This window comes from Arachis stenosperma, chromosome 4, assembly GCF_014773155.1.
Source record: "Arachis stenosperma cultivar V10309 chromosome 4, arast.V10309.gnm1.PFL2, whole genome shotgun sequence".
Classification (NCBI taxonomy): Eukaryota; Viridiplantae; Streptophyta; class Magnoliopsida; order Fabales; family Fabaceae; genus Arachis; species Arachis stenosperma.
This window is the reverse complement of record NC_080380.1, coordinates 149,671,030-149,696,741: the sequence shown is the minus strand read 5'-3', so window position 1 is coordinate 149,696,741 and position 25,712 is coordinate 149,671,030. Positions and strand designations below refer to the sequence as shown.

General features: G+C 29.8%; 2 protein-coding genes across 2 annotated transcripts; both read left to right on the top strand.

Moving 5' to 3' along the window:
* Window positions 1-1,404: 1,404 nt before the first annotated feature.
* LOC130975953 (heat shock cognate 70 kDa protein-like) lies at window positions 1,405-7,863 on the top strand. Its single transcript, XM_057900664.1, has 7 exons — window positions 1,405-1,523; window positions 2,453-2,683; window positions 2,838-4,476; window positions 5,671-5,891; window positions 6,043-6,254; window positions 6,303-6,331; window positions 7,265-7,863. Exons 2-7 carry the CDS (start codon window positions 2,464-2,466, stop codon window positions 7,683-7,685), a joined length of 2,742 nt encoding a protein of 913 aa, XP_057756647.1. The 5' UTR covers window positions 1,405-1,523; window positions 2,453-2,463; the 3' UTR covers window positions 7,686-7,863.
* Window positions 7,864-8,454: 591 nt separating this feature from the next.
* Window positions 8,455-13,604, top strand: LOC130974274 (heat shock 70 kDa protein 18-like). Its single transcript, XM_057899075.1, has 5 exons — window positions 8,455-8,500; window positions 8,868-9,100; window positions 9,252-10,248; window positions 12,319-12,539; window positions 12,718-13,604. The coding sequence occupies exons 2-5, from the start codon at window positions 8,881-8,883 to the stop codon at window positions 13,602-13,604; spliced, it is 2,325 nt and encodes a 774-aa protein (XP_057755058.1). The 5' UTR covers window positions 8,455-8,500; window positions 8,868-8,880.
* Window positions 13,605-25,712: the final 12,108 nt, after the last annotated feature.

Below are 25,712 nucleotides of genomic sequence, written 5' to 3'. Positions count from 1 at the left end.
CGGGCAGACGTAAAAAGCATGGAGGGGATGGAACTTGAACTTGCCCTATAAAGTTCCGTGGATGCAATTCCTCAATCAAAAATCGAGCTCCTTCTAAGAAATCTAACTTTAACTACATTCCATTGGGTTGGTCATAATAGGTGAGTAGATCCAACCATCATTCGATAAAGTAGAGACTATTGCCTCTTCTTTGAATGCTTACATCCATGTAGTTGGAACCCGAATCAGTGAAGACAACTCGATGAGGTATTTCATGGATGTGATGCATTGTAAATGATTGTGGCAAAAGACAATCGAACTGGAACATTAGACGATAAGAATAACTTAGAGTAACAACAAATAAAAAATTATCAAAAGAATAATATAATAGAATGAGTATATGAAAAATATTATAAAAAATTATAAATTGTACCTTAAAAGGATCAACTTCAATAAAAAACGAAGAATACATTCTTATTCTATGAAGTAGTAAAAAAAAAAAACACTAAATATAAAATTATGAATTGACTCTCAAATTTAGATTCATGTACCACAGGAAAACACTATATATAGACTTTAGTAAAACAAAAATAAATATATAAATTACCTATTATTAAGGTAATTTTTTAATAATGCATTAAATTTTGATTTGATACAATTATAATGAAGATATGTTTCTAAATTAGTATAATTATATATTATTTATTAAATATTAATTACAATATAATTATATTAAAAATATTTTTATAAAATAATTTAAAAAAATTATTTGATATACGTGAATCGGGTAACAAAAATTTATTATTATTATTATTACTATTATTGATATTATTATTATCATTAAAATTATTAAAAGTATTTTTAATTGATAATTGATAAGTAATTTAATAGTGCATTAAATATTGATTTGATATAATTATAAGAAGATATGTTGCTAAATTAGTATAATTATATATTATTCATTTAGTATTAATTATAATATAATTACAATAAAATAATTTAGAATAAAAAAAAAATTATTCGTTTTGGAGGAAAAACGGAGGCATGAGAGATCGACACGTCACCTTTAGTAGCTGGGGGAAAACCCAGTTTTAGTATATTAAGTAGATAGATAATATATACTATATTTAAACTTATTTCAAGAATATATGTTAAGAATAAGATTAAACATGCTAATATGTGATGGTATTTAGGTGTCTCCAAATGTGTCTGAAATAAAATTTTCTCTTTTTATTAAAAACAGAGACAAACAGTGTTAATGAATATAGTATCCAAAATGTGTAAGACGGATACAATAACTCAACAAAGTGTCAGTGCTTCATAGATACAAACAATATATACCGTATACACTATACATGAGCTAAACCGTTCTATTTATTTCTTTTTGCGGTTACCTTTTTCTCTAGTCCCGGTCCCATGGAGAAACTTGCTTAGGAAGGCGAAGCAGCAAACCAGGCCTCGATTTCTTCTTCGTTGTTTTTGGTTCTGAACTTCTATATTTGTTGGTTTCTTACTTCCACTCATCTAGCCTTTTGAGTTCTAAGGTATGCATAACTTTCCAGAATAATGGTATACTCTATACTTTTATCTTCTGATCATCACAAATGAAAGTTAGCAAATGATGCTTGTTCTTGACACGTTATAATCTCGCTGTCACTTAAATTTTCACTTGCTTCAGTTTGTGATCGGACATGCAAATTAAGTAGAAAGGAGCATGATGAGTTTCCTTCTCATGTACTACTACCCAATAATCCAAAATCGTTCATTTTTAAAACAAGTTTGAAACTTTGCTGCTGTTATCCACAAATACTTGGTGTGCCATGCTCAAGCACTCAAGATTTTTTCAACTGAAATGCAACAAAAAAAAAATTGCTAAAAAAAGATGATAAGAGTTTTATGCCGTCACTCTCAAGTCTTAAACTGTTAGGGCTAGGTTAAAATGTTAGATGCTTTAAGCCTTTAGATGTCACTCTCAATTTGTTAAGAGTTTTAGCATTTTTCATAAATGAACATTCAAATAACATTAATTTACATATTATCTAATCAATTTCTAAATAATTTAGTGCAGGTCAATGCTTAATTGTTTTGTTAATGGGTAATCTTAAGAGTAATTGTAAAGCTTTAAAAGACAATAAACTTTTACATCAATGTATAAGTTTGGTTAGCATACAATGCAAGTATAGTCATAGTCATAAAATACATACTACATAGTAAATAGTTTACTTAGCATAAGAAGAAACAGGAAATAATGTAGTAAGATTCATCATGTAGTTCCTTTTGTCTTCAATACAGATGTTTATGGGAACCAACAATGAAGCTTGACCCTTGATATTATTAATTCATTTTATGGTTTCAAGGAACATAAATAAACCCTTTTGTTAGTATATCGTTCTTTCTCTCTCTATATACATATGTACACACACTCAGAAGCTATTCATATTCATATTTCATTTATACACTGCTTTTGATAAAGGGAATTGAAGAATGGCAACAAAACATAAGGGTCGTGCAATAGGAATCGATCTAGGAACTACATACTCGTGTGTTGCAGCATGGGAAGAGCAAAATGGTCGTGCAGAGATTATTGTGAATGATCAAGGCAATAGAACAACACCTTCTTTCGTTGCCTTCACTGATTCTCAAAGGTTGATTGGTGATGCTGCTAAAAATCAAGCTGCTGCAAATCCGTCTAACACCATCTTTGGTAACATGTTTGATTTGATACCTTCTTAATAATGTTAATCTGATTCAAAGTGTTTATTAGTTAGTTAGTTACTACATTCATCTAACTATAGTACATTAGTTTGATTTGTTATAGAAAATATGAAAATATCACAAGACATTTTGCTATTTTGTAGATGCTAAAAGGTTGATTGGCAGAAAATACAAAGATCCCACAATCCAGAATGATCTTCACTTATGGCCATTCAAGGTTATACCTGGTGTTGATGACAAACCAATGATTATGGTGAACTACAAAGGCAAGGAAAAGTGCCTTGCTGCTGAAGAAATCTCATCTATGATTCTCACAAAGATGAAGGAGATTGCAGAGGCCTATATGGAGTCTTCTGTGAACAATGTAGTGATTACAGTCCCTGCCTATTTCAATGACTCGCAGCGAAAAGCCACCAAAGATGCCGGCATCATTGCCGGCCTTAATGTCATCAGAATCATCAACGAACCAACAGCTGCGGCTCTTGCATATGGCCTTCAAAAGAGAGCCAACTGTTCCAGAAAGCGCAATGTTTTCATATTTGATCTTGGTGGTGGTACCTTTGATGTGTCTCTAGTCACAATTAAAGGTGATAACATTGAAGTCAAGGCCACTGCTGGAGACACTCATCTCGGAGGGGAAGATTTCGACAACAGAATGGTGAGTCACTTGGTACAACAGTTCAAAAGAAAGAACAGAGTTGACATTACTGGGAATCCCAGAGCACTGAGGAGGTTGAGAAACGAATGCGAGAAAGCAAAAAGGACACTTTCACATACTAATGAGACTACAATTGAGATAGATGCTTTGTTTCAAGGCATTGATTTTCATTTTTCAGTAACTCGTGCAAGGTTTGAGGAACTCAACAGGGACTTGTTTGAGAAGTGCATGGAGATCGCTCAGAAGTGTCTTTATGATGCTAAGATGGAAAAAAGAGAGATACATGATGTGGTCCTTGTTGGTGGATCTTCTAGAATCCCAAAAGTGCAGAGTTTATTACACAACTTCTTTGAAGGGAAGGAGCTTTGCAAGAGTATCAACCCGGATGAAGCCGTGATTTTTGGTGCTGCTGTTCAAGCTGCATTGTTGAGTGAAGACTACAGCATTTTCCCAACCTTGGTTCTGGTGGATGTCACTCCTCTGTCTCTTGGTGTACGAACTATAGGAGATTTGATGAGTGTTGTAATTCCTAGGAATACCATCATTCCTGCAAAAAGAAGTGCTATATATCGTACAGCTGAAGATTATCAACCCGCTGCTTCGATAAATGTGTATGAAGGTGAAAGGACAAAAGCCAGTGACAATAATTTGCTGGGTATGTTTTCGCTTTTGGGCCTTCCTCGTGTTTTTAGAGGCCATCCTTTCAATCTTTACTTTGAACTGGATTTTGATGGTATCTTGAAGGTCCGTGCTGTGGATGAAACAACTGGTAGCAAGAATGGAATTACCATTACTAATGAGAAAGGAAGACTCTCAAGTGCTGAAATTAAGAGAATGATTGAGGAAGCTGCGTCGTTCAGAGAAGAGGATAAGAAGTTCAAGAAGATGGTTAACGCAAAGAATGATTTGGATGAATATATTTACAGGATGGAGAAAGCTATGAAGGATTTTGATGTAAGCTCTAAGGTTTCGGCTTCTGAAAAGCAGAGAATTATGACTGCATTAAGAGAGGGAGAAAGATTGCTTCAGAGTGAGCATCAAACTGAGGCTTCTGTGTTTGAAAACTATCTTAAAAACTTGCACAACATTTGTCAACCAATATGTCAACAAGGTCCATGGATACAGTGATGATGAAACTTGGATTATTATTACTAAGACAATTTAGGGAAATTTCAGCATGCTCTTTTTATTTTGTTTTGCTTCTGTTTTGTGTTGCCTCCTTAACAGTAAAAAGGAGAGCTCTATCTTGTGTTTTATCTAATTGTTCAAGGATTAAGACCATGATATTGACTAATGAATATGAATGAAAATAGTGCTATCCTATTGTGCACTTAACCAAAACCTCCTTATTTTGCAGCTAATAGATTCCAATTTATCATGTTTAAATTCCAATATAAATAAGAATCACCAACATATATATATACAGTGCTGTGCTCTTGTGTAACAAAAATAGAAAATACAGTACTATGTTGTTGCATGGAAGCGTGGAACCAATCCTTCATGCGTTGCTTTCACCAAAGCTCAAAGGTTTATTGGTGATTCTGATCAAAACCAGGCTGCAGCTAACCCAACTAACAACACTTCATCTAATTCTCTTGTTAATCTTAATTAATTTGATTTGATTTTGTCAGTTATTTATGTTGAACAGTGGTAGTTAGTTACTGCACTCACCTAGCTATATCAACTTATTCTATAGTGTTTTATATTAACGGTTCTGATTTAAAATTTAAAATTTAAAATTTAAAATTCGAATTTAAAATTTAGAGTTCAACAGAAGTCCTACATTCTTGATCTATATATATATATATATATATATATATATATATAAGGAGATGGGATATTTTTATTATCTTCTTCGTTGTTTTTGGTTCTGATTTCTGAACTTTGATATTTGTTGGTTTCTTGCTTGACTCATCTATCTACCCTTTTGAGTTCTAAGGTATGTGTAACTGTGTCCACAACAATGTTATACTCTATACTTATTTTTTCAGTTTGTGATCAGACATGCAGATTAAGAGTTTTATGCTGTCACTCTCAAGTCTTAAGCTGTTAGGGCTAGGTTAGAATTTTAGATGCTTTAAGCTTTTAGATGTCACTCTCAATTTGCTATGAGTTTTAGCATTTTTCATAAATGAGCATTCAAGTTTAACATTAATTTACATATTAAATCTATATTATTAATTTATTTTATGGTTTCAAGGAATATAAATAAACCCTTTTATTAGTATATATTTCTTTTTCTCTATATATGTACACACTCAGAAGCTATTCATATTCATATTTCATTTATACACTGCTTTTGACAGAGAGAATTGAAGAATGGCAAAAAAACATAAGGGTCGTGCAATAGGAATCGATCTAGGAACTACATACTCATGTGTTGCAGCATGGGAAAAGCAAAATGGTCGTGCAGAGATTATTGTGAATGATCAAGGCAACAGAACTACACCTTCTTTCGTTGCCTTCACTGATTCTCACAGGTTCATTGGTGATGCTGCTAAAAATCAAGCTGCTGCCAACCCCTCTAACACCATCTTTGGTAACATGTTTGATTTCATCTCAGTCTCGTTAATAATATTAATCTGATTCAAAGTGTTAGTTAGTTACTACATTTATCTAACTATAGAACATTGGTTTTGGTTGGTTATAGAAAATATGAAAATATCACAGGAAATTTTACTATTTTGTAGATGCTAAAAGGTTGATTGGCAGAAAATACAAAGATCCCACAATTGAGAATGATCTTAAGTTATGGCCATTCAAGGTTGTATCTGGTGTTGATGACAAACCAATGATTATGGTGAACTACAAAGGCAAGGAAAAGTGCCTTGCTGCTGAAGAAATCTCATCTATGATTCTCACAAAGATGAAGGAGATTGCAGAGGCCTATATGGACTCTTCTGTGAACAATGCAGTGATTACAGTCCCTGCCTATTTCAATGACTCGCAGCGAAAAGCCACCAAAGATGCCGGCATCATTGCCGGCCTTAATGTCATCAGAATCATCAACGAACCAACAGCTGCGGCTCTTGCATATGGCCTTCAAAAGAGAGCCAACTGTTCCAGAAAGCGCAATGTTTTCATATTTGATCTTGGTGGTGGTACCTTTGATGTGTCTCTAGTCACAATTGAAGGTGATAACATTGAAGTTAAGGCCACTGCCGGAGACACTCATCTGGGAGGGGAAGATTTTGATAACAGAATGGTGAGTCACTTGGTACAAGAGTTCAAAAGAAAGAACGGAGTTGACATTACTGGGACTCCCAGAGCACTGAGGAGGTTGAGAAATGAATGCGAGAAAGCAAAAAGGATACTGTCACATACAAATGAGACTACAATTGAGATAGATGCTTTGTTCCAAGGCGTTGATTTTCGATTTTCTTTAACTCGTGCTTGCTTTGAGGAACTCAACAGGGACTTGTTTGAGAAGTGCATGGAGATTGCTCAGAAGTGTCTTGATGATGCTAAGATGAAGAAAAGCAAGATACATGATGTGGTCCTTGTTGGTGGATCTTCAAGAATCCCAAAAGTGCAGAGTTTATTACAGAACTTCTTTTTAGGGAAGGAGCTTTGCAAGAGTATCAACCCGGATGAAGCCGTCGCTTTTGGCGCCGCTGTCCAAGCTGCATTGTTGAGTGAAGACTATAGCTTTGTCCCACCCTTGGTTCTGGTGGATGTAACTCCTCTGTCTCTTGGTATAAAACTGAAAGGAGATTTGATGAGTGTTGTGATTCCTAGGAATACCATCATTCCTGCAAAAAAAAGTGCTATATATGGTACATCTGAAGATTATCAATCCGCTGTTTCAATAAATGTGTATGAAGGTGAAAGGACAAAAGCCAGTGACAATAATTTGCTGGGTACGTTTCCGCTTTCGGGCCTTCCTCTTGTTTTTAGAGGCCATCCTTTCAATGTTTACTTTGAACTGGATTTTGATGGTATCTTGAAGGTCCGTGCTGTGGATGAAACAACTGGTAGCAAGAATGGAATCACCATTACTAATGAGAAAGGAAGACTCTCAAGTGCTGAAATTAAGAGAATGATTGAGGAAGCTGCGTCGTTCAGAGAAGAGGATAAGAAGTTCAAGAAGATGGTTAACGCAAAGAATGATTTGGATGAATATATTTACAGGATGGAGAAAGCTATGAAGGATTTTGATGTAAGCTCTAAGGTTTCGGCTTCTGAAAAGCAGAGAATTATGACTGCATTAAGAGAGGGAGAAAGATTGCTTCAGAGTGAGCATCAAACTGAGGCTTCTGTGTTTGAAAACTATCTTAAAAACTTGCACAACATTTGTCAACCAATATGTCAACAAGGTCCATGGATACAGTGATGATGAAACTTGGATTATTATTACTAAGACAATTTAGGGAAATTTCAGCATGCTCTTTTTATTTTGTTTTGCTTCTGTTTTGTGTTGCCTCCTTAACAGTAAAAAGGAGAGCTCTATCTTGTGTTTTATCTAATTGTTCAAGGATTAAGACCATGATATTGACTAATGAATATGAATGAAAATAGTGCTATCCTATTGTGCACTTAACCAAAACCTCCTTATTTTGCAGCTAATAGATTCCAATTTATCATGTTTAAATTCCAATATAAATAAGAATCACCAACATATATATATACAGTGCTGTGCTCTTGTGTAACAAAAATAGAAAATACAGTACTATGTTGTTGCATGGAAGCGTGGAACCAATCCTTCATGCGTTGCTTTCACCAAAGCTCAAAGGTTTATTGGTGATTCTGATCAAAACCAGGCTGCAGCTAACCCAACTAACAACACTTCATCTAATTCTCTTGTTAATCTTAATTAATTTGATTTGATTTTGTCAGTTATTTATGTTGAACAGTGGTAGTTAGTTACTGCACTCACCTAGCTATATCAACTTATTCTATAGTGTTTTATATTAACGGTTCTGATTTAAAATTTAAAATTTAAAATTTAAAATTCGAATTTAAAATTTAGAGTTCAACAGAAGTCCTACATTCTTGATCTATATATATATATATATATATATATATATATATATATAAGGAGATGGGATATTTTTATTATCTTCTTCGTTGTTTTTGGTTCTGATTTCTGAACTTTGATATTTGTTGGTTTCTTGCTTGACTCATCTATCTACCCTTTTGAGTTCTAAGGTATGTGTAACTGTGTCCACAACAATGTTATACTCTATACTTATTTTTTCAGTTTGTGATCAGACATGCAGATTAAGAGTTTTATGCTGTCACTCTCAAGTCTTAAGCTGTTAGGGCTAGGTTAGAATTTTAGATGCTTTAAGCTTTTAGATGTCACTCTCAATTTGCTATGAGTTTTAGCATTTTTCATAAATGAGCATTCAAGTTTAACATTAATTTACATATTAAATCTATATTATTAATTTATTTTATGGTTTCAAGGAATATAAATAAACCCTTTTATTAGTATATATTTCTTTTTCTCTATATATGTACACACTCAGAAGCTATTCATATTCATATTTCATTTATACACTGCTTTTGACAGAGAGAATTGAAGAATGGCAAAAAAACATAAGGGTCGTGCAATAGGAATCGATCTAGGAACTACATACTCATGTGTTGCAGCATGGGAAAAGCAAAATGGTCGTGCAGAGATTATTGTGAATGATCAAGGCAACAGAACTACACCTTCTTTCGTTGCCTTCACTGATTCTCACAGGTTCATTGGTGATGCTGCTAAAAATCAAGCTGCTGCCAACCCCTCTAACACCATCTTTGGTAACATGTTTGATTTCATCTCAGTCTCGTTAATAATATTAATCTGATTCAAAGTGTTAGTTAGTTACTACATTTATCTAACTATAGAACATTGGTTTTGGTTGGTTATAGAAAATATGAAAATATCACAGGAAATTTTACTATTTTGTAGATGCTAAAAGGTTGATTGGCAGAAAATACAAAGATCCCACAATTGAGAATGATCTTAAGTTATGGCCATTCAAGGTTGTATCTGGTGTTGATGACAAACCAATGATTATGGTGAACTACAAAGGCAAGGAAAAGTGTCTTGCTGCTGAAGAAATCTCATCTATGATTCTCACAAAGATGAAGGAGATTGCAGAGGCCTATATGGACTCTTCTGTGAACAATGCAGTGATTACAGTCCCTGCCTATTTCAATGACTCGCAGCGAAAAGCCACCAAAGATGCCGGCATCATTGCCGGCCTTAATGTCATCAGAATCATCAACGAACCAACAGCTGCGGCTCTTGCATATGGCCTTCAAAAGAAAGCCAACTGTTCCGGAAAGCGCAATGTTTTCATATTTGATCTTGGTGGTGGTACCTTTGATGTGTCTCTAGTCACAATTGAAGGTGATAACATTGAAGTTAAGGCCACTGCCGGAGACACTCATCTGGGAGGGGAAGATTTTGATAACAGAATGGTGAGTCACTTGGTACAAGAGTTCAAAAGAAAGAACGGAGTTGACATTACTGGGACTCCCAGAGCACTGAGGAGGTTGAGAAATGAATGCGAGAAAGCAAAAAGGATACTGTCACATACAAATGAGACTACAATTGAGATAGATGCTTTGTTCCAAGGCGTTGATTTTCGATTTTCTTTAACTCGTGCTTGCTTTGAGGAACTCAACAGGGACTTGTTTGAGAAGTGCATGGAGATTGCTCAGAAGTGTCTTGATGATGCTAAGATGAAGAAAAGCAAGATACATGATGTGGTCCTTGTTGGTGGATCTTCAAGAATCCCAAAAGTGCAGAGTTTATTACAGAACTTCTTTTTAGGGAAGGAGCTTTGCAAGAGTATCAACCCGGATGAAGCCGTCGCTTTTGGCGCCGCTGTCCAAGCTGCATTGTTGAGTGAAGACTATAGCTTTGTCCCACCCTTGGTTCTGGTGGATGTAACTCCTCTGTCTCTTGGTATAAAACTGAAAGGAGATTTGATGAGTGTTGTGATTCCTAGGAATACCATCATTCCTGCAAAAAAAAGTGCTATATATGGTACATCTGAAGATTATCAATCCGCTGTTTCAATAAATGTGTATGAAGGTGAAAGGACAAAAGCCAGTGACAATAATTTGCTGGGTACGTTTCCGCTTTCGGGCCTTCCTCTTGTTTTTAGAGGCCATCCTTTCAATGTTTACTTTGAACTGGATTTTGATGGTATCTTGAAGGTCCGTGCTGTGGATGAAACAACTGGTAGCAAGAATGGAATTACCATTACTAATGAGAAAGGAAGACTCTCAAATGCTGAAATTAATAGAATGGTTAAGGAAGCTGCATTGTTCAAGGAAGAGGATAAGAAGTTCAAGAGGATGGTAGAAGCAAAGAATGCTTTGGACGATTATATTTACAAAATGGAGAAAGCTATGGAGAATTCTGATGTAAGCTCTACGGTTTCGCCTTCCAAAAAGCAGAGAATCATGGCTGCATTCAGTGAGGGAAAAGCTTTGATTCAGAATGAGCATGAAACTGAAGCTTCTGTGTTTGAGAACTATCTTAGAAGTTTACAGAACATTTGTCGACCAATACTGATCAACAAGGTTAATACTTGCTTCAAAATGTTCGGAATATAAAGTGTTTAAGTATTTTTCCAGACTTATTAGTTTATATTTTTAGAATATTTAATTTAATTTGATATATTTTGATTTTTATTTAGTTACCAAAGTTTGGCTTTATATTTGTGGACTCAGAGTTTTTTTTTTATTTTAACTTAATAAAAAATTATAAATATCTCTTAAATTATTTTAGTTTGGTTTTATGTTCCTAGTAATCTTAGTGGGAAAGTAATTAGTTGAAGTTGCTTGTTTTTTGTTGAAAAGTGGTAGTTAGTTACTACATTCACCTAACTATATCACCTTATAACTTTGGAGAGCTAAAATATCTATATAAAGAAAAAACAGCTTAACCTATAGTATTGTATTATCATAGTTTAATTCGTTTGTTGATGACATCAAATGAATTTGTTATATTATATCTCCTTCTTTCAAAGGTGATCATTTAGAATGCAGATATTTTTGTTAGTAACACCACGTCTAACTCAAAAACTTGAAGTGTTAAGTTAATGAGTCTCTTATCTTATAAATTTCTCACTCTTCCTTGTTTTGATGAGTGTGAGACTAATTTTATACGCTCCTCACACTTGCAACATTAACAGTTAAGAGGTTATCGGTAGGAAATATAGGGACCTCATTCTTAAGAATGATCTCATGTTGTGGCCATTTAAGGTCATATCTGGTGTTAATGACAAACCAATGATTGTTGTTAAGGGTCAGGAAAAACGTCTTTCTCCTGAAGAAATCTCAGCTAAGGAAAATACCACTGGCAGTGAGAACCAGATTACCATAACTGATGACAAAGGAAGAATGTCAAGTGAATGAGAAATACAAGGCTGAAGATATGAAGTTTCTTGAAAAGGCTATAGCTATAAATGCTTTGGATAATTATTAATGAACTAAATCTAACATTGCTTTAGTTAAGGTCCATATGAATATTTATTAATGGTGAAAGTTGAACACTATTACATGATAATTCAGTTAAACTTGTCAAATCATTTGACGATAAAGACAACTGCATGTAAGTTTTCACTATTTATGAAATATACTTATTACTGTTACCGGGATGCATGGTTACAAAGGGTAGAAGAAAATCAAGTTCCGATGACATTGATATCTGAGAGAAACAAAGAGAAGAGAGTAAATGCAGAGATTTTTCTTTGCTTTATTCAAGGTCATAGTAGTATCAGTGATGATTCGCATGACTGATAACCATATAGTGTTTGGTTAACTACTGGGGAACGAACAATTAAGCTTCACCCTTGATACTAGTATAATGCATTAATAATTCATTTTATGGTTTCAAGGAACATAAATAAAATTTTATTAGCATATCTTTCTATTTATCTGTGTGTAAATATGAACATTCAGCAGCTATTCGTATTCATATTTCATTTATACACTGCTTTTGTTAAAGGGAATTGAAGAATGGCAACAAAGCATAAGGGTCATGCGATAGGAATCGATCTTGGAACTACATACTCGTGTGTTGCAGCATGGGAAGAACAAAATGGTCGTGCAGAGATTATTGTGAATGATCAAGGCAACAGAACAACACCTTCTTTCGTTGCTTTCACTGATTCTCAAAGGTTGATTGGTGATGCTGCTAAAAATCAAGCCACAGCCAACCCCTCTAACACCATCTTTGGTAACATGTTTGATTTCATCTTAGTCTCATTAATAATGTTAATTTGATTCAAACTGATTGTTAGTTAGTTAGTTAGTTAGTTACCACATTCATCTAACTATAGTACACTAGTTTGGTTCATTATTATTTCTCCTACACAAAGAAAATATGAAAGTAAAACAAGATTACTCTTTTGTAGATGCTAAAAGGTTGATTGGCAGAACATACAAGGATCCTACAATTTACAATGATCTTAAGTTATGGCCATTCAAGGTTGTATCTGGTGTTGATGACAAACCCATGATTATGGTGAACTACAAAGGCAAGGAAAAGTTTCTTGCGGCTGAAGAAATCTCATCAATGATCCTCACAAAGATGAAGGAGATTGCAGAGGCCTATTTGGAGTCTTCTGTGAACAATGCAATGATTACAGTCCCTGCCTATTTCAATGACTCGCAGCGAAAAGCCACCAAAGATGCCGGCATCATTGCCGGCCTTAATGTCATCAGAATCATCAACGAACCAACAGCTGCAGCTCTTGCATATGGCCTTCAAAAGAGAGCCAAATGTTCCGGAAAGCGCAATGTTTTCATATTTGATCTTGGTGGTGGTACCTTTGATGTGTCTCTAGTCACAATTGAAGGTGATAACATTGAAGTTAAGGCCACTGCCGGAGACACTCATCTCGGAGGGGAAGATTTCGATAACAGAATGATGAGTCACTTGGTACAAGAGTTCAAAAGAAAGATCAGAATGGACATTACTCGTGATCCCAGAGCAATGAGGAGGTTGAGAAACGAATGTGAGAAAGCAAAAAGGATACTTTCACATGCTAATGAGACTACTATTGAGATAGATGCTTTGTTTCAAGGCATTGACTTTCGTTTCTCTATAACTCGTGCAAGGTTTGAAGAACTCAACAGGGACTTGTTTGAGAAGTGCATGGAGATTTCTCAGAAGTGCCTTGATGATGCTAACATTGCCAAGAGTGATGTACATGATGTGGTCCTTGTTGGTGGATCTTCAAGGATTCCCAAAGTGCAGAGATTATTGCAGAAATTGTTTGAGGGGAAGGAGCTGCATTAAGAGAGGGAAAAAGATTGCTTCAGAGTGAGCATGAAACTGAGGCTTCTGTGTTTAAGAACTATCTTAAAAAGTTGCAGAACATTTGACAACCAATATGATCAACAAGGTCCATGGATACAGCCATGAAGAAACTGATGATTTGGATTATTATTGGTAAGAATGTTTAGGGAAATTTCCGCTTTACATGCATCAATTTCAGCTTGCTCTTTTAAATTTTGTTATGCTTTCTGCTTAAGGATCAAGACATGATGATATGATACTGACTAATGAATATGAATAGTACTATCCTATTGTGCATTTGACCAAAAACTTTTATCATTCTTGTTTTGTAATTCATAGATTTGTATTTTATGATGATTAATCCGCTTGATGTGTCCTAGTACAGATTAATAAAAAATATTAATATAAAAAAATTGTGTATATTAACAAGTAATAACCAAAGGAGATATGTATGTGTATGTTTTGATTTCTGGAAATACTATGTAACTACGGTGAAAACTCAGGTTCAGTCAACTTCACGTAAAATTAATAGTTGAGAGCCGTTAAATTAGTTGACTAATTTGACTGAATTTTTATCTAACGATTCTCAATTATCAACTTCACATGAAGTTGACTGCACCTGAGTTTCCACATATAATTATACCTCCAAAGATTGGCAGGAGGATCAAACTTTTGAGTTTGAGAAAGTGTCCACATAATATATGAAATAAGATCAACCTAAATAACATGAAATATTTTTAGATGATGATTATTGCTGCATATAATTTAGTATTATCAAGTTAGTAATAATAGTAGTTTCGACTTAAATGTAAAAAAGCAGAGAAAACTTTATATTACACACTGTAAATACAAATTACTTTGATATAGTCTACATCTAACCAACTAATCGTATAATAAAGGTGTTATTTAACTTATTATCATCCTATCATACGTACATTAATTGGAGAACCTGTATATACATACATAATTTTTGGCCATTCGGTACTAACTAACTAACTTTATCCAATTGTTGTCAGTATATACGGTTTAACTTACCTGGTTGAAATTTTTTTCTTTTTTTTAATCAAATTGATATATACCAAGTTACTAACTCATTATGCAGTTTATCCATTCTATTTCATTTTTGTTTTTCACTTCTTTCCTTTCTAGGCTAATAAAATGGAGAGATATATAGAGACATGTAATAATTAAAAAGAGTAAAGTATTGTTTTTGTTCTAAGGTTTGGAAGAAGTTCTAAAGTTGTCCCTAATGTTTCAATCATCCTATTTAAGTCTTTAATGTTTCAAAATTGACTCAATGTTGTCTTGTCGTTAGGGATCCGTTAACAGAATTGACAGTAGGATAAAATTGAGATGAATCCCTAACGACAGGATAACATTGAGTCAATTTTAAAATATTAGGGACTTAAATAGGATGATTGAAATATTATGAACAACATTAAGATTTATCCTAAACGTTAGAGACAAAAATAATACTTTACTCCAATATAATATATGTAATTACTAATTAGTAATTGCTATTGTAATCTTTTATGCTTGCTACGAAAGGAAAGGAATGAACGTATACAAATATTACATGAGATTAATCTAGCTGCCTTTAAAAAGTAAATAAATAAATAAAAGCTTATTACTTGATTGAAATTTATCTATAATATATATAATCGATAATATCCCAAGTAGGTTTATATTATTATTATTATTATTATTATTATTATTATTATTATTATTTTAAAAAATTCTTTATTAGAATCTTAATAGTACCTGTATATGGTAGTTTCTCAGTCTTATCTAATGATCCAGCATTTCTTTCCCATTTTTCTGCATATATATTATACATAATTAATAAACAATTTAAACTAGTGTATATTTTCTAAGAGGAATTGAAGGGCAAAAGAAAATTTAATTAGCTGAATAATTTATTAACAGCAAGGGTATTGGTGCATGGGTTTGGGTTTCCTTTAATTTTATATAAAAAAAAAAACTATATATATATATATATATATATATATATATATATATATATATATATAAAATTAAAAAAAAGGCGGCCCGCGCCCCCTCTTCTTTTATTTCTAACAATATATATTATTTTTATTATTTTTCTCTATCTCATAAATTGTTATTATTGTTGAGTAGCTATGCTCGGAGGAGGAGGTTTCTTGCAAAAACAAATATAGCAGAATTTCGCTATGCAGCATCGATAGCAACCTTTTGGAATCACCAGCTTAACTCCTCCGATCTCACCAGAACCTTCAACTTCATTATCATTTGATTTTGATATTTCTGCTGCAAATTAATTAAATACACAATGACCTTGTGAGTTCTCTTAAACATTATTAAGGTACTAATATTTAGCAAAAATAAATAATATATTGTATTTATATTTTTTAATTAATAATTATTATTCATATATATTGTATTAATTTATTTTGTTATTTTAGAAAAATTAATTTATTAATATTTTAGGAGTAAATATGTTTAAAAGAGTAAAAAAAATATTTTATTGATCTTTTTTTATAAAAATTAGGGGTGAATGCGGATCAGATATGACCAAAATCTCGATTCGATCCACACAAATTATCGGATCGAATCCAATATCCACAAATATTAAGCTTGGATCCGATCCACAAATATGGATCGGATCTCATATAGCTTATATTTTTATTAAAAAATATCAATAAAATCTCTTTTCTTCACTCTTTTAAATAATAAAAATAAAAGAATACAATATATATGATAATTATTAGTTGAAATAAAATATAAAAAAATATTTACTTGTTTATTTATTTATTTTTACAGATTCGCGGGTATGTAAATCGGATATGTGGATTCCTGCATGAATTTCACAATCCAATTCTATTAGTATGCAAATCGAATCCGATCCGAACGATACCTTTGCAAATCGGGTCAATATAAAAAATTTTGGATCGAACTCGGATAAATACCGTGATTCGATCCATAAACACCCCTAATAAAAATAAATTTTTTATTTTGTATATATATTTGATATCCGATCCGAACTGCAAATGTGTAGATAAAATCAAATTCAAACATAAAAAGTGTGAATACGAGATCCAATACAATGAATTTAATATCGATTGATCGAGATTTTATTATATCCAATATGTGAACACCTTTATCGATTACTAAAAATATTTTATTATAAATTAACATTAACATTAGTGAGATAAAAGAATCCTTAATGAAAAAGCTTTATCAATGATTCAAAGATTGTAAGAGTAAAGAAAAAAATAAATGCCAATATAAATTGATTAATTACCTTTCATAGCAAAGTCTCTTGCAGCTGTCATCTTTGATGGAACCAGAACAATCATGGCTAAGAGTCCTAAAATTACTAATGCATACTTTGAAGCCATTTTTTATATAGAGCTATAGCCTATAATCTGATGATAGAAGATTATGAGTTATCAAAAGACCATAAGGATATTTTATATAGGAGAATGATAAGAATACAATGGAGAAATGATAAAATTTAATTAATAACAAATTAATATAGATTTTGTTTGAGATATAATCATAAATAATCTATGTTGCTTTTTTTTATTAATTAGTTAAATTTTTATTGGTGGATTATTATATATACATTTTAAGTTTCTAAAATATTATTGTATAAAAATATGAAAATTTTTTATTATAAGTAATAGAAAAATTAACAAATATCTAAAAATTTATTTTGCTAATAAAAATAATCTAAAAAATATGAATAAAAAACAATTTTATGAAATATTTAAAAACGTAAAAAAAAAACCTATATATTTTTAAGAAAGTCAATTGACAATTTAATAAAAGTTTGGATGAGGATTGACCGAAACAAAAAAAATCTTACCATATCTAAAAAGAGGATTGACTCAAAATATGTCCATATCTAGAAAAGAATTTTATAACTTATTAACTTACCATAATAATAATAATAATAAGTGTCAAGATATATATTTCTAAGGATGTATTGAGTAGAATTTTTTATAAGTATTTTTATAATTGTGAAAACCGAATCGAATCGATTCAACTGAATAAATTTTAAAATTGATAAAAATGTAATTTTAACTTAAATTTTTCTTGTACTGCAATTAAATTATGTTATTTTATATTATTTTATATATTTATTGTTAATTATATAATAAAATTATACAATAATTTTTTTTAAATATTATTTTAATTTTATATATACTTATATTTAAATTAATTATAAATATTATTAAATATGTATAAATAAAAAATATTAAATGTTTTTTTTAATTATAATATAATTATTTTTTATAATTATATGATATTTATTAATATTATTTTTTATTAAATACATATAGTATATAACAATATGATAAATATAAAAATATTTTAATATAAAAATAAAAAAAATTATTATCAAAAGAGATTAAAATTTTATATACTTATTTAATAATAATCGGATTATAATTTGTTGATTATAATTAGTTAAAATTTGATTGTTTTTAAAATATTAATAAAGATATGTATTTTAATGGATGTGTGACATTGAAATTGTCTCAAAAGGTTCGGAGCAAGTGCCTAAAATGTAAGAGTAGGAATGTTGTGAACAAAGTTAAGAGTTGGTCTTATGTCTTGTAATGAGGATAATAATTCTTCTTACCCTGTTTCTTGTGTTAAGGAATTGATTCTTGAGAATTGGAAGAGAGGCTATTTTTCAACTCAAGAACAAAACAATTATTCAATAATTCATCATGAGATGATTGATTATGAATCTCATCAACTTGCTTTAACAAGGTCATCAATTTGATTGGGGACAGTTAAGAAGTATACAAAGATAGCGGTTGTGGTCTTCAAGTTAATATTTTCGGCCATTTTTGGGAACCCAATTTCTGCCATTGCTACTAGGGGTGGCAAAGCGGGTCGGCCCGCCCTAACCCACTCTGTCCCGTTTAGGCCTGCCTCATAAACGGGGCGGATCGACCCGCCCCGCCAACTAAAATGGGTTCAAAATGCTAGCCTGTCTCGCTTTATCGCGAATTGGCGGGTTGGCGGACTAGCCCGCTTGACTCTTCTTTTTTGAAAAATAAAATTTATTAAAATTAACAAAAAAATAATAATTAAAAAATAAAATACAAATAAAAAATAGTCAAATTATAATATAATTTTTTTACTATTTTTTTAATTTTTAACTTTAATAAAATTGTTCAAAATAATATTTGTCAATAAAATCATTTTAATTTTAAAAAATAAGTCACATAATTTGAGCATATATACGAAATTGTAAAATAAAATAAATAAAGTTAATAACTAAAAGAAGAATAAAAACAAAAAATGAAAAAATGTGTTTAAAAATTCTATAATTATTAATTTTATAATAGTAACCACTCTTTTATTTAATAAAAAAAGAAAAATAAAAAACTTCGGCCCGGCGGACCGGTTCGTCCCGCTCCGCAAAAACCCGCCAATTTAGCGTTGCAGATTTGGCGAGTTTTTTAATTTGGCGGGCTCCAAATCCTAGCCCAACCCACATTTTTTAACGAGTTTAGCGGATCGGCCTGACGGACTCGACCCATTTTGCCACCCCTGCCCCTAGTTTAAGATTATTGATAAAGATTTTTAGTCTCCCCCCTTCCCTCCCTTTAATTTTTTCCTTTTTGTTTTAAAAAGACAAAAAGTATTAATAGACTTCAATTTATTTACAATTTTCACTGGAAAATTACATAATGTAAATTTATTAGTAATTTTAGTTTATCTTTTTAATTATTTTTTAAACATAATATATATTTGAATTTTTATTCATTTATTTAAAAATAAAAAATAATTAACAAATAAACTAAACTTTTAGTCATTTTTTTAAGTGGAAGTCTATATCTTCATGCTTAGATAGCACTCTAATAATAAAAAATAAATATAGTGTGTTATTATGATATGACAATTTCTTAATCTTTTTCATGGAAAGTCGGAATCTGTATATCAATATATACATACATAACTTTTTGTCCTTCTGTACTAACTAATAACGTAAAAATTTAGGTATAGTATAGCCAATTTTATATAAAATTAATAATTAAAAATTATTAAATAATTTAATTAATTTGATTAAATTTTTATCTAACGACATATCACTTTACATAAAGTCGATTACAGCTGACTTTTCACCAACTAACAAACTTTATCCGATTGTCAACATATACGCTTTAACTTACCTGGTTGAAATTTTATTTATTTATCAATAATTGATATATACCAAGTTACTAACTCATTTTTGTTTTTCACTTCGTTCCTTTTATTTGTCAGCTCTTATTAATTATATTCTAGGCTAATAAAATGGAGAGATATATAGAGACATGTAATAATTAAAAAAGACTGACTTTATCTTCTTTTATTTCTATTAACATAATTTTTGTTCCATTCCTCTTATTTCAATATTTTATTTTAAAAAGATTTACACACAAACCACGTATATAAAATGTTCATAAATTATTATTCTTGTTCACTGGCCTGGAACCCTCAGCAGCTTAACTCCTCCTATTTCACCAGAAGCTTCTACTTTCATTACCACTTGAATTGGATATTTTTTAATTTCTGCAAATTAATTAAATACGAAATGAACTTTAATTTAGTTATTAAAAATTATTAACGTACTAATATTTAGCAAATAAACAACGTACATAATAACCACCACCAAAAATATTAAATATAATATTTTTAGTGACAATTTACTTTATCTTTAGCCACAATAAAAATAATAATTACGACTCTTTTCATTTAAATAAAAAAAAATAGTTACCAGATTAAACGCAGATATAGAAATATATCATTTTATGTTTTTTATTGTATTTTTGTAGTCAAGAAAAAAAATAAAAAACTGTAATTTTGCACACTTAAGGTTCAAAAATGAGAAAGATTTTTTTTTTCCTATTTTAGAATTCTATGCCTACAAAAACAAGTTGCTTTTAGATTTTGCCATTTTATTGCCTCTTCTCATTGTTAATATGTATAAATTATAAAGCAACATTTTCTTCACTCAAAAAAGACATCTCAAAGTAACTGTGTCGATTTTTTTTTTTGGTAATTACTTATTTATATTATAAGTCAAATACAGAAGTTTTCAATTGATTTGAGCTAAATCCCGATGGAAAGAATGATTTTGATTATTAAAATTTACTTTATTCTTTTTACAGGATTAGTGGAATATCAGATTGATAGGACATTGTATATAGAAAAAGTTGTTTGTTTTTTATTTTATTCATTAAACTATTATTAGTTCAGCAAATAGGTATTTGTAAAAATAGTTAATAATGTTATCTCTTTTCCCCAATTTATGTGTACGAAACTATAGTCTTTTATTTTCGTTTTTCTAAATTACAAAAATATAACTAAATGCACAAAATGATTTCTTTTTTGTATCCATATTTAAACTGATATATAATTAATTTTTTTATTTAAATGAAAAAAAAAACTAATAATAGGCGGTTTAGTAATTTAGTAAATACGACGACCCTGACATGGAATTATATAAAAATGTAGAAATAGGTTTTTAATAGTAATAAAAGAAAAATTTTAGATAATAAATATTTTTTTATTATTGAACTAAAACTAGTTAGTTATCTATTTCTTTACACTTAAAAGTGTTGGTATCCAGATATTTTTTATAATAAAAATATAATTTATGAAGTAATAATAAAATATGAATTTAATTTTAATATACTATCAATGCAAAATAGTTTTACATTTAATCACGTAATATCACATCATTAAAAATAACCATTATTTTTATTGACTACGTGAATAATTATTCAAAAGAACGGATGTAATTGCATGATTATAAAAATTATTTTACACTATTAGTACATCAAAATTAAACTCTATTTTATGTAATTACTATTGTGATCTTTTATGCTTCCTACGAGAGAAATGAACGTATTTAAATATTACGAGATTAATCTAATTGCCTTTAATAAATAAATAAATAAAAGTTTATTACCTAATTGAGATTTATTTATTATATATCTAATTGATACTATCCCAAAGTATGTTTATATTATTTTTTTTTTCAAAGATTCTTAATTAAAATTTGGTAGAAATTTAGGTGCAGTTAATTTCATATAAAGTTGATAATTGAGAGCAGTTAGATAATTTGACTAATTTAACTTTATATCAAGTAAACTGCACGTGAGTTTTCACGTTAAAATTTTAGAAGTCTAACCATACCTGTAGATGATAGTTTGTCGCAACACAGACAGCCGACCCTCCCAATAACAATTGTAACACAGCAATACTGTTTGCACTTTTCGTCTGATAATCCAACATTTCTTTCCCATTTATCTGCATATATATGTTATACACAATTAATAAACATTTTTAACTAGTGTACATTTTCTAAGAGGAACTTGAGGGGCAAAAGAAATTTTAATTTGGCTGAATAATTTATTAACAGCAAGAGTATTGGTGGGTTTGGCTTTCCTTTAATTTTATTTGAAAAAAAAAATCAGTTTTTAATTCGGTGTACTTACGAAAGATAAAATTTGGTGGACAAAATTAATTTTCATATGCTAAAAAATATATTCAAAATTATTAAATTATTCTTCCTAACCTAATTTACTAATATTTTGTATTAATTTATTTTATTATTTTAAAAAATTAATTGACTAATATTTTAAGAGTAAATATATTTAAAAAAATAAAAAAATATTTTATTGATTTTTTTATAAAAATTAGGAGATGAATGCAGATTAGATCAGATTGGATATGACTAAAATCTCAATTCGATCCGCACTAAAATTATCGGATCGGATCCAATATTCTCGTTTTTTTAAATTTGGATCCGATCTGCACATTTACGGATTATATTAGCTCTCAGATATATCCACAAAACATATAAATATTTTAAAAAGTTTATATTATTTTTATTAAAAAATATTAATAAAATATCTTTTTTTTTCAATTATTTTTACATGTTTATTTTTAAAATATTATTAAACATATTTTTCTTAAATAATAAAAATAAAATAATACAATATATATGATAATTATTAGTTGAAATAAAACATAAAAAGAATGTTTACTTATTTATTTATTTATTTTTGCAGATATGCAGATCGGATATGTGGATACCTATATGAATCCACAATCCGATCCTATTAGTATGTGAATCGGGATCCGACAGTAAGGTATCGGATCCGATAGCTTTGCGGATCGAATCGATAGCCGCAATTTTCGGATCGAATTCAGATAAATACTACGGATGTGTGGATCAAATCCAATCTATGAACACCTCTAATAGAAATAAGTTTTTTAATATATTTTTTATTTTGCGAATATTTTCAATATTCGATCCGAACTGCAAATGTGCGGATTTGGATCGAATTCAAGCATAAAAAATTTGGATATAAGATCTAATACAATAAATTTAGTACAAATCGATCGATATTTTAACTATATCCAATACGTGAACACTTTTATTGATTACTATTTTTTTTATTATTATAAATTAATATTGACATTAGTGAGATAAAGAACCCATAATGAAAAAGTTTTATTAACGATTCAAAGAATGAAAGAATAAAGAAAAAGCAAATAAATGGCAATGCAAATTGTTTTAGGCTTTAACACGAGTTAGGACTCTTACATTAAATTATACAAATGTAGAAATTGGTTTTTAATAGTAATGAATACTTTTTTATTTTTGAATTAAAAGTAATTAGCTATCTATTTTTTTTTTTATACTCAAAAGAAGCTAAGTGTTGGTCTCCAAATATTTTTCATAATAAAATATAATTTATGAAGTAGCAATATAATATATGTAATTACTGTTGTAATCTTTTATGCTTGCTACCAGAGGAATGAACGTATACAAATATTACATGAGATTAATCTAGCTGTCTTTAAAAAATAAATAAATAAATAAAAGTTTATTACCTGATTGAGATTTATCTATTATATAACTAATCGATACTATCTCAAGTAGGTTAATATTATTATTATTATTATTATTTTCAGAGATTCTTGATTAGAATTTTAGAAGTCTAACAGTACCTTTAGATGGTAGTTTCTCAGTCTTATCTAACAATTCAGCATTTCTTTCCCACTTTTCTGCATATATATATTATACACAATTAATAAACATTTTTAACTAGTGTACATTTTCTAAGAGGAATTAATTGAGGGGTAAAAGAAAATTTAATTTAGCTGAATAATTTATTAACAGCAAGGGTATTGTTGGGTTTGGGTTTCCTTTAGTTTTATATAAAAAAAAGTTTTAATTGAAAAACTTTTTTACATATTATTCATATAAGTTTTATAATATATATATAAAATTAAAAAAAGGCAGGCTTCCTCTTCTTTTATTTCTAACAATATATATAATTTTTATTATTTTCCTCTATCTCATAAATTGTTATTATTGCTAGGAGGAGGTGGAGGGCAAAAACAAGTAAAGCAGAATTTCCCTTGGCAGCATAGACGGCAACCTTTTGGAATCTCCAGCTTAACTCCTCCTATCTCACCAGAACCTTCAACTTCATTATCATTTGATTTTGATATTTCTCCTACAAATTAATTAAATACACAATGACCTTGTGAGTTCTCTTAAACATTATTAAGGTACTAATATTAGCAAAAATAAATAATATATTGTGTTTATATTTTTCAATTAATAATTATTATTCATATATTTGTTGTATTAATTTATTTTGTTATTTTAGAAAAATTAATTTACTAATATTTTCAAAGTAAATATGTTTAAAAGAATGAAAAAAGTATTAAAGTGAAAAAATGTATTTTATTGACTTTATTTTTTATAAAAATTAGGAGTGAACGCGGATTGGATATGGCCAAAATCTCGATTCGATCTGCGCTAAAATCATCGGATCGGATTCAATATTTGCGATTTTTAAGCTTAGATCCGGTCTAATGCGTACATTTACGGATTGGATCTAAGATATATATACAAAACATATAAATATTTTAAAAAGCTTATATTTTTATTAAAAAAATCAATAAAATCTCTTTTTCTCATTCTTTTAAACATGTTTATTCTTAAAATATTATTAAACATATTTTTCTTAAATAATAAAAATAAAATAATACAATATATATGATAATTATTAGTTGAAATAAAATATAAAAAGAATATTTACTTATTTATTTATATTTGTAGATTCATGGGTATGCAAATCGAATATGCGGATACCTGTATGAAATCCATAATCCGATCCTATTAGTGTGCAAATATCAGATCCGATCTGATAATTTTGTTGATCGGATCGATATTCATAATTCTTGGATCGGATTCAGATAAATATCGCGAATGTGTGGATCAGATTCGATCCATAAACATCCTTAATAGAAATAAGTTTTTTAATATATTTTTTATTTTGCAGATATATTCGATATCCAATTCGAACTACAAATGTATAGATTGGATCAAATTCAAGCATAAAAAATACAAATATGAGATTCAATACGATGAATTTAGTACGAATTGATCGAGATTTTAATCATATCCAATACGTAATATCTTTATCGATTACCAATAATATTTTTTATTATAAGTTAACATTGACATTAGTGAGATAAAACAACCCTTAATGAAAGTTTTATCAATGATTCAAAGATTGTAAGAGTAAAGAAAAAGCAAATAATGCCAATGCAAATTGATTACCTTTCACAGCAAAGTCTCTTGCAGCTGTCATCTTTGATGGAACCAGAACAATCATGGCTAAGAGTCCTAAAATTACTAATGCATACTTTGAAGCCATTTTTATAGAGAGCTATAATCTGATGATAGAAGATGATAAGTTATCAAAAGATCATAAGAATACTTTATATAGGAGAATGACAAGAATATAATGGAAAAATGAAAAAAAAAAATTAATTAATAGTAAATTAATATAAATTTCATTTAAGATATAATTATTTATATTATTTTTTTATTAGTTTAAATTTTTAAAATTTTTTATTTTTATTGGTGGATTATTATGTATACATTTTAAGTTTCTAAAATACTATTGTATACAAATATGAAAATTTTCTATTATAAGTAATATCTAAAAGTTTTATTTTGCTGAAAAAAATAATCTAAAAAAAATATAAATGAATAATAAACAACTCTACGAAATATTTAAAAACGTAAAAAAA

Bases quoted from the DNA above. Each gene is read 5' to 3' on its own strand.
- LOC130974274 (XM_057899075.1), top strand. From the start codon at position 8,881: ATGGCAAAAAAACATAAGGGTCGTGCAATAGGAATCGATCTAGGAACT. The intron at 9,101-9,251 runs GTAACATGTTTG...ACTATTTTGTAG, and splicing joins CCCCTCTAACACCATCTTTG to ATGCTAAAAGGTTGATTGGC. The intron at 10,249-12,318 runs GTCTCTTGGTAT...AGGGAATTGAAG, and splicing joins CTGGTGGATGTAACTCCTCT to AATGGCAACAAAGCATAAGG.
- LOC130975953 (XM_057900664.1), top strand. From the start codon at position 2,464: ATGGCAACAAAACATAAGGGTCGTGCAATAGGAATCGATCTAGGAACT. The intron at 2,684-2,837 runs GTAACATGTTTG...GCTATTTTGTAG, and splicing joins TCCGTCTAACACCATCTTTG to ATGCTAAAAGGTTGATTGGC. The intron at 4,477-5,670 runs GTGATGATGAAA...AGAGAATTGAAG, and splicing joins CAACAAGGTCCATGGATACA to AATGGCAAAAAAACATAAGG.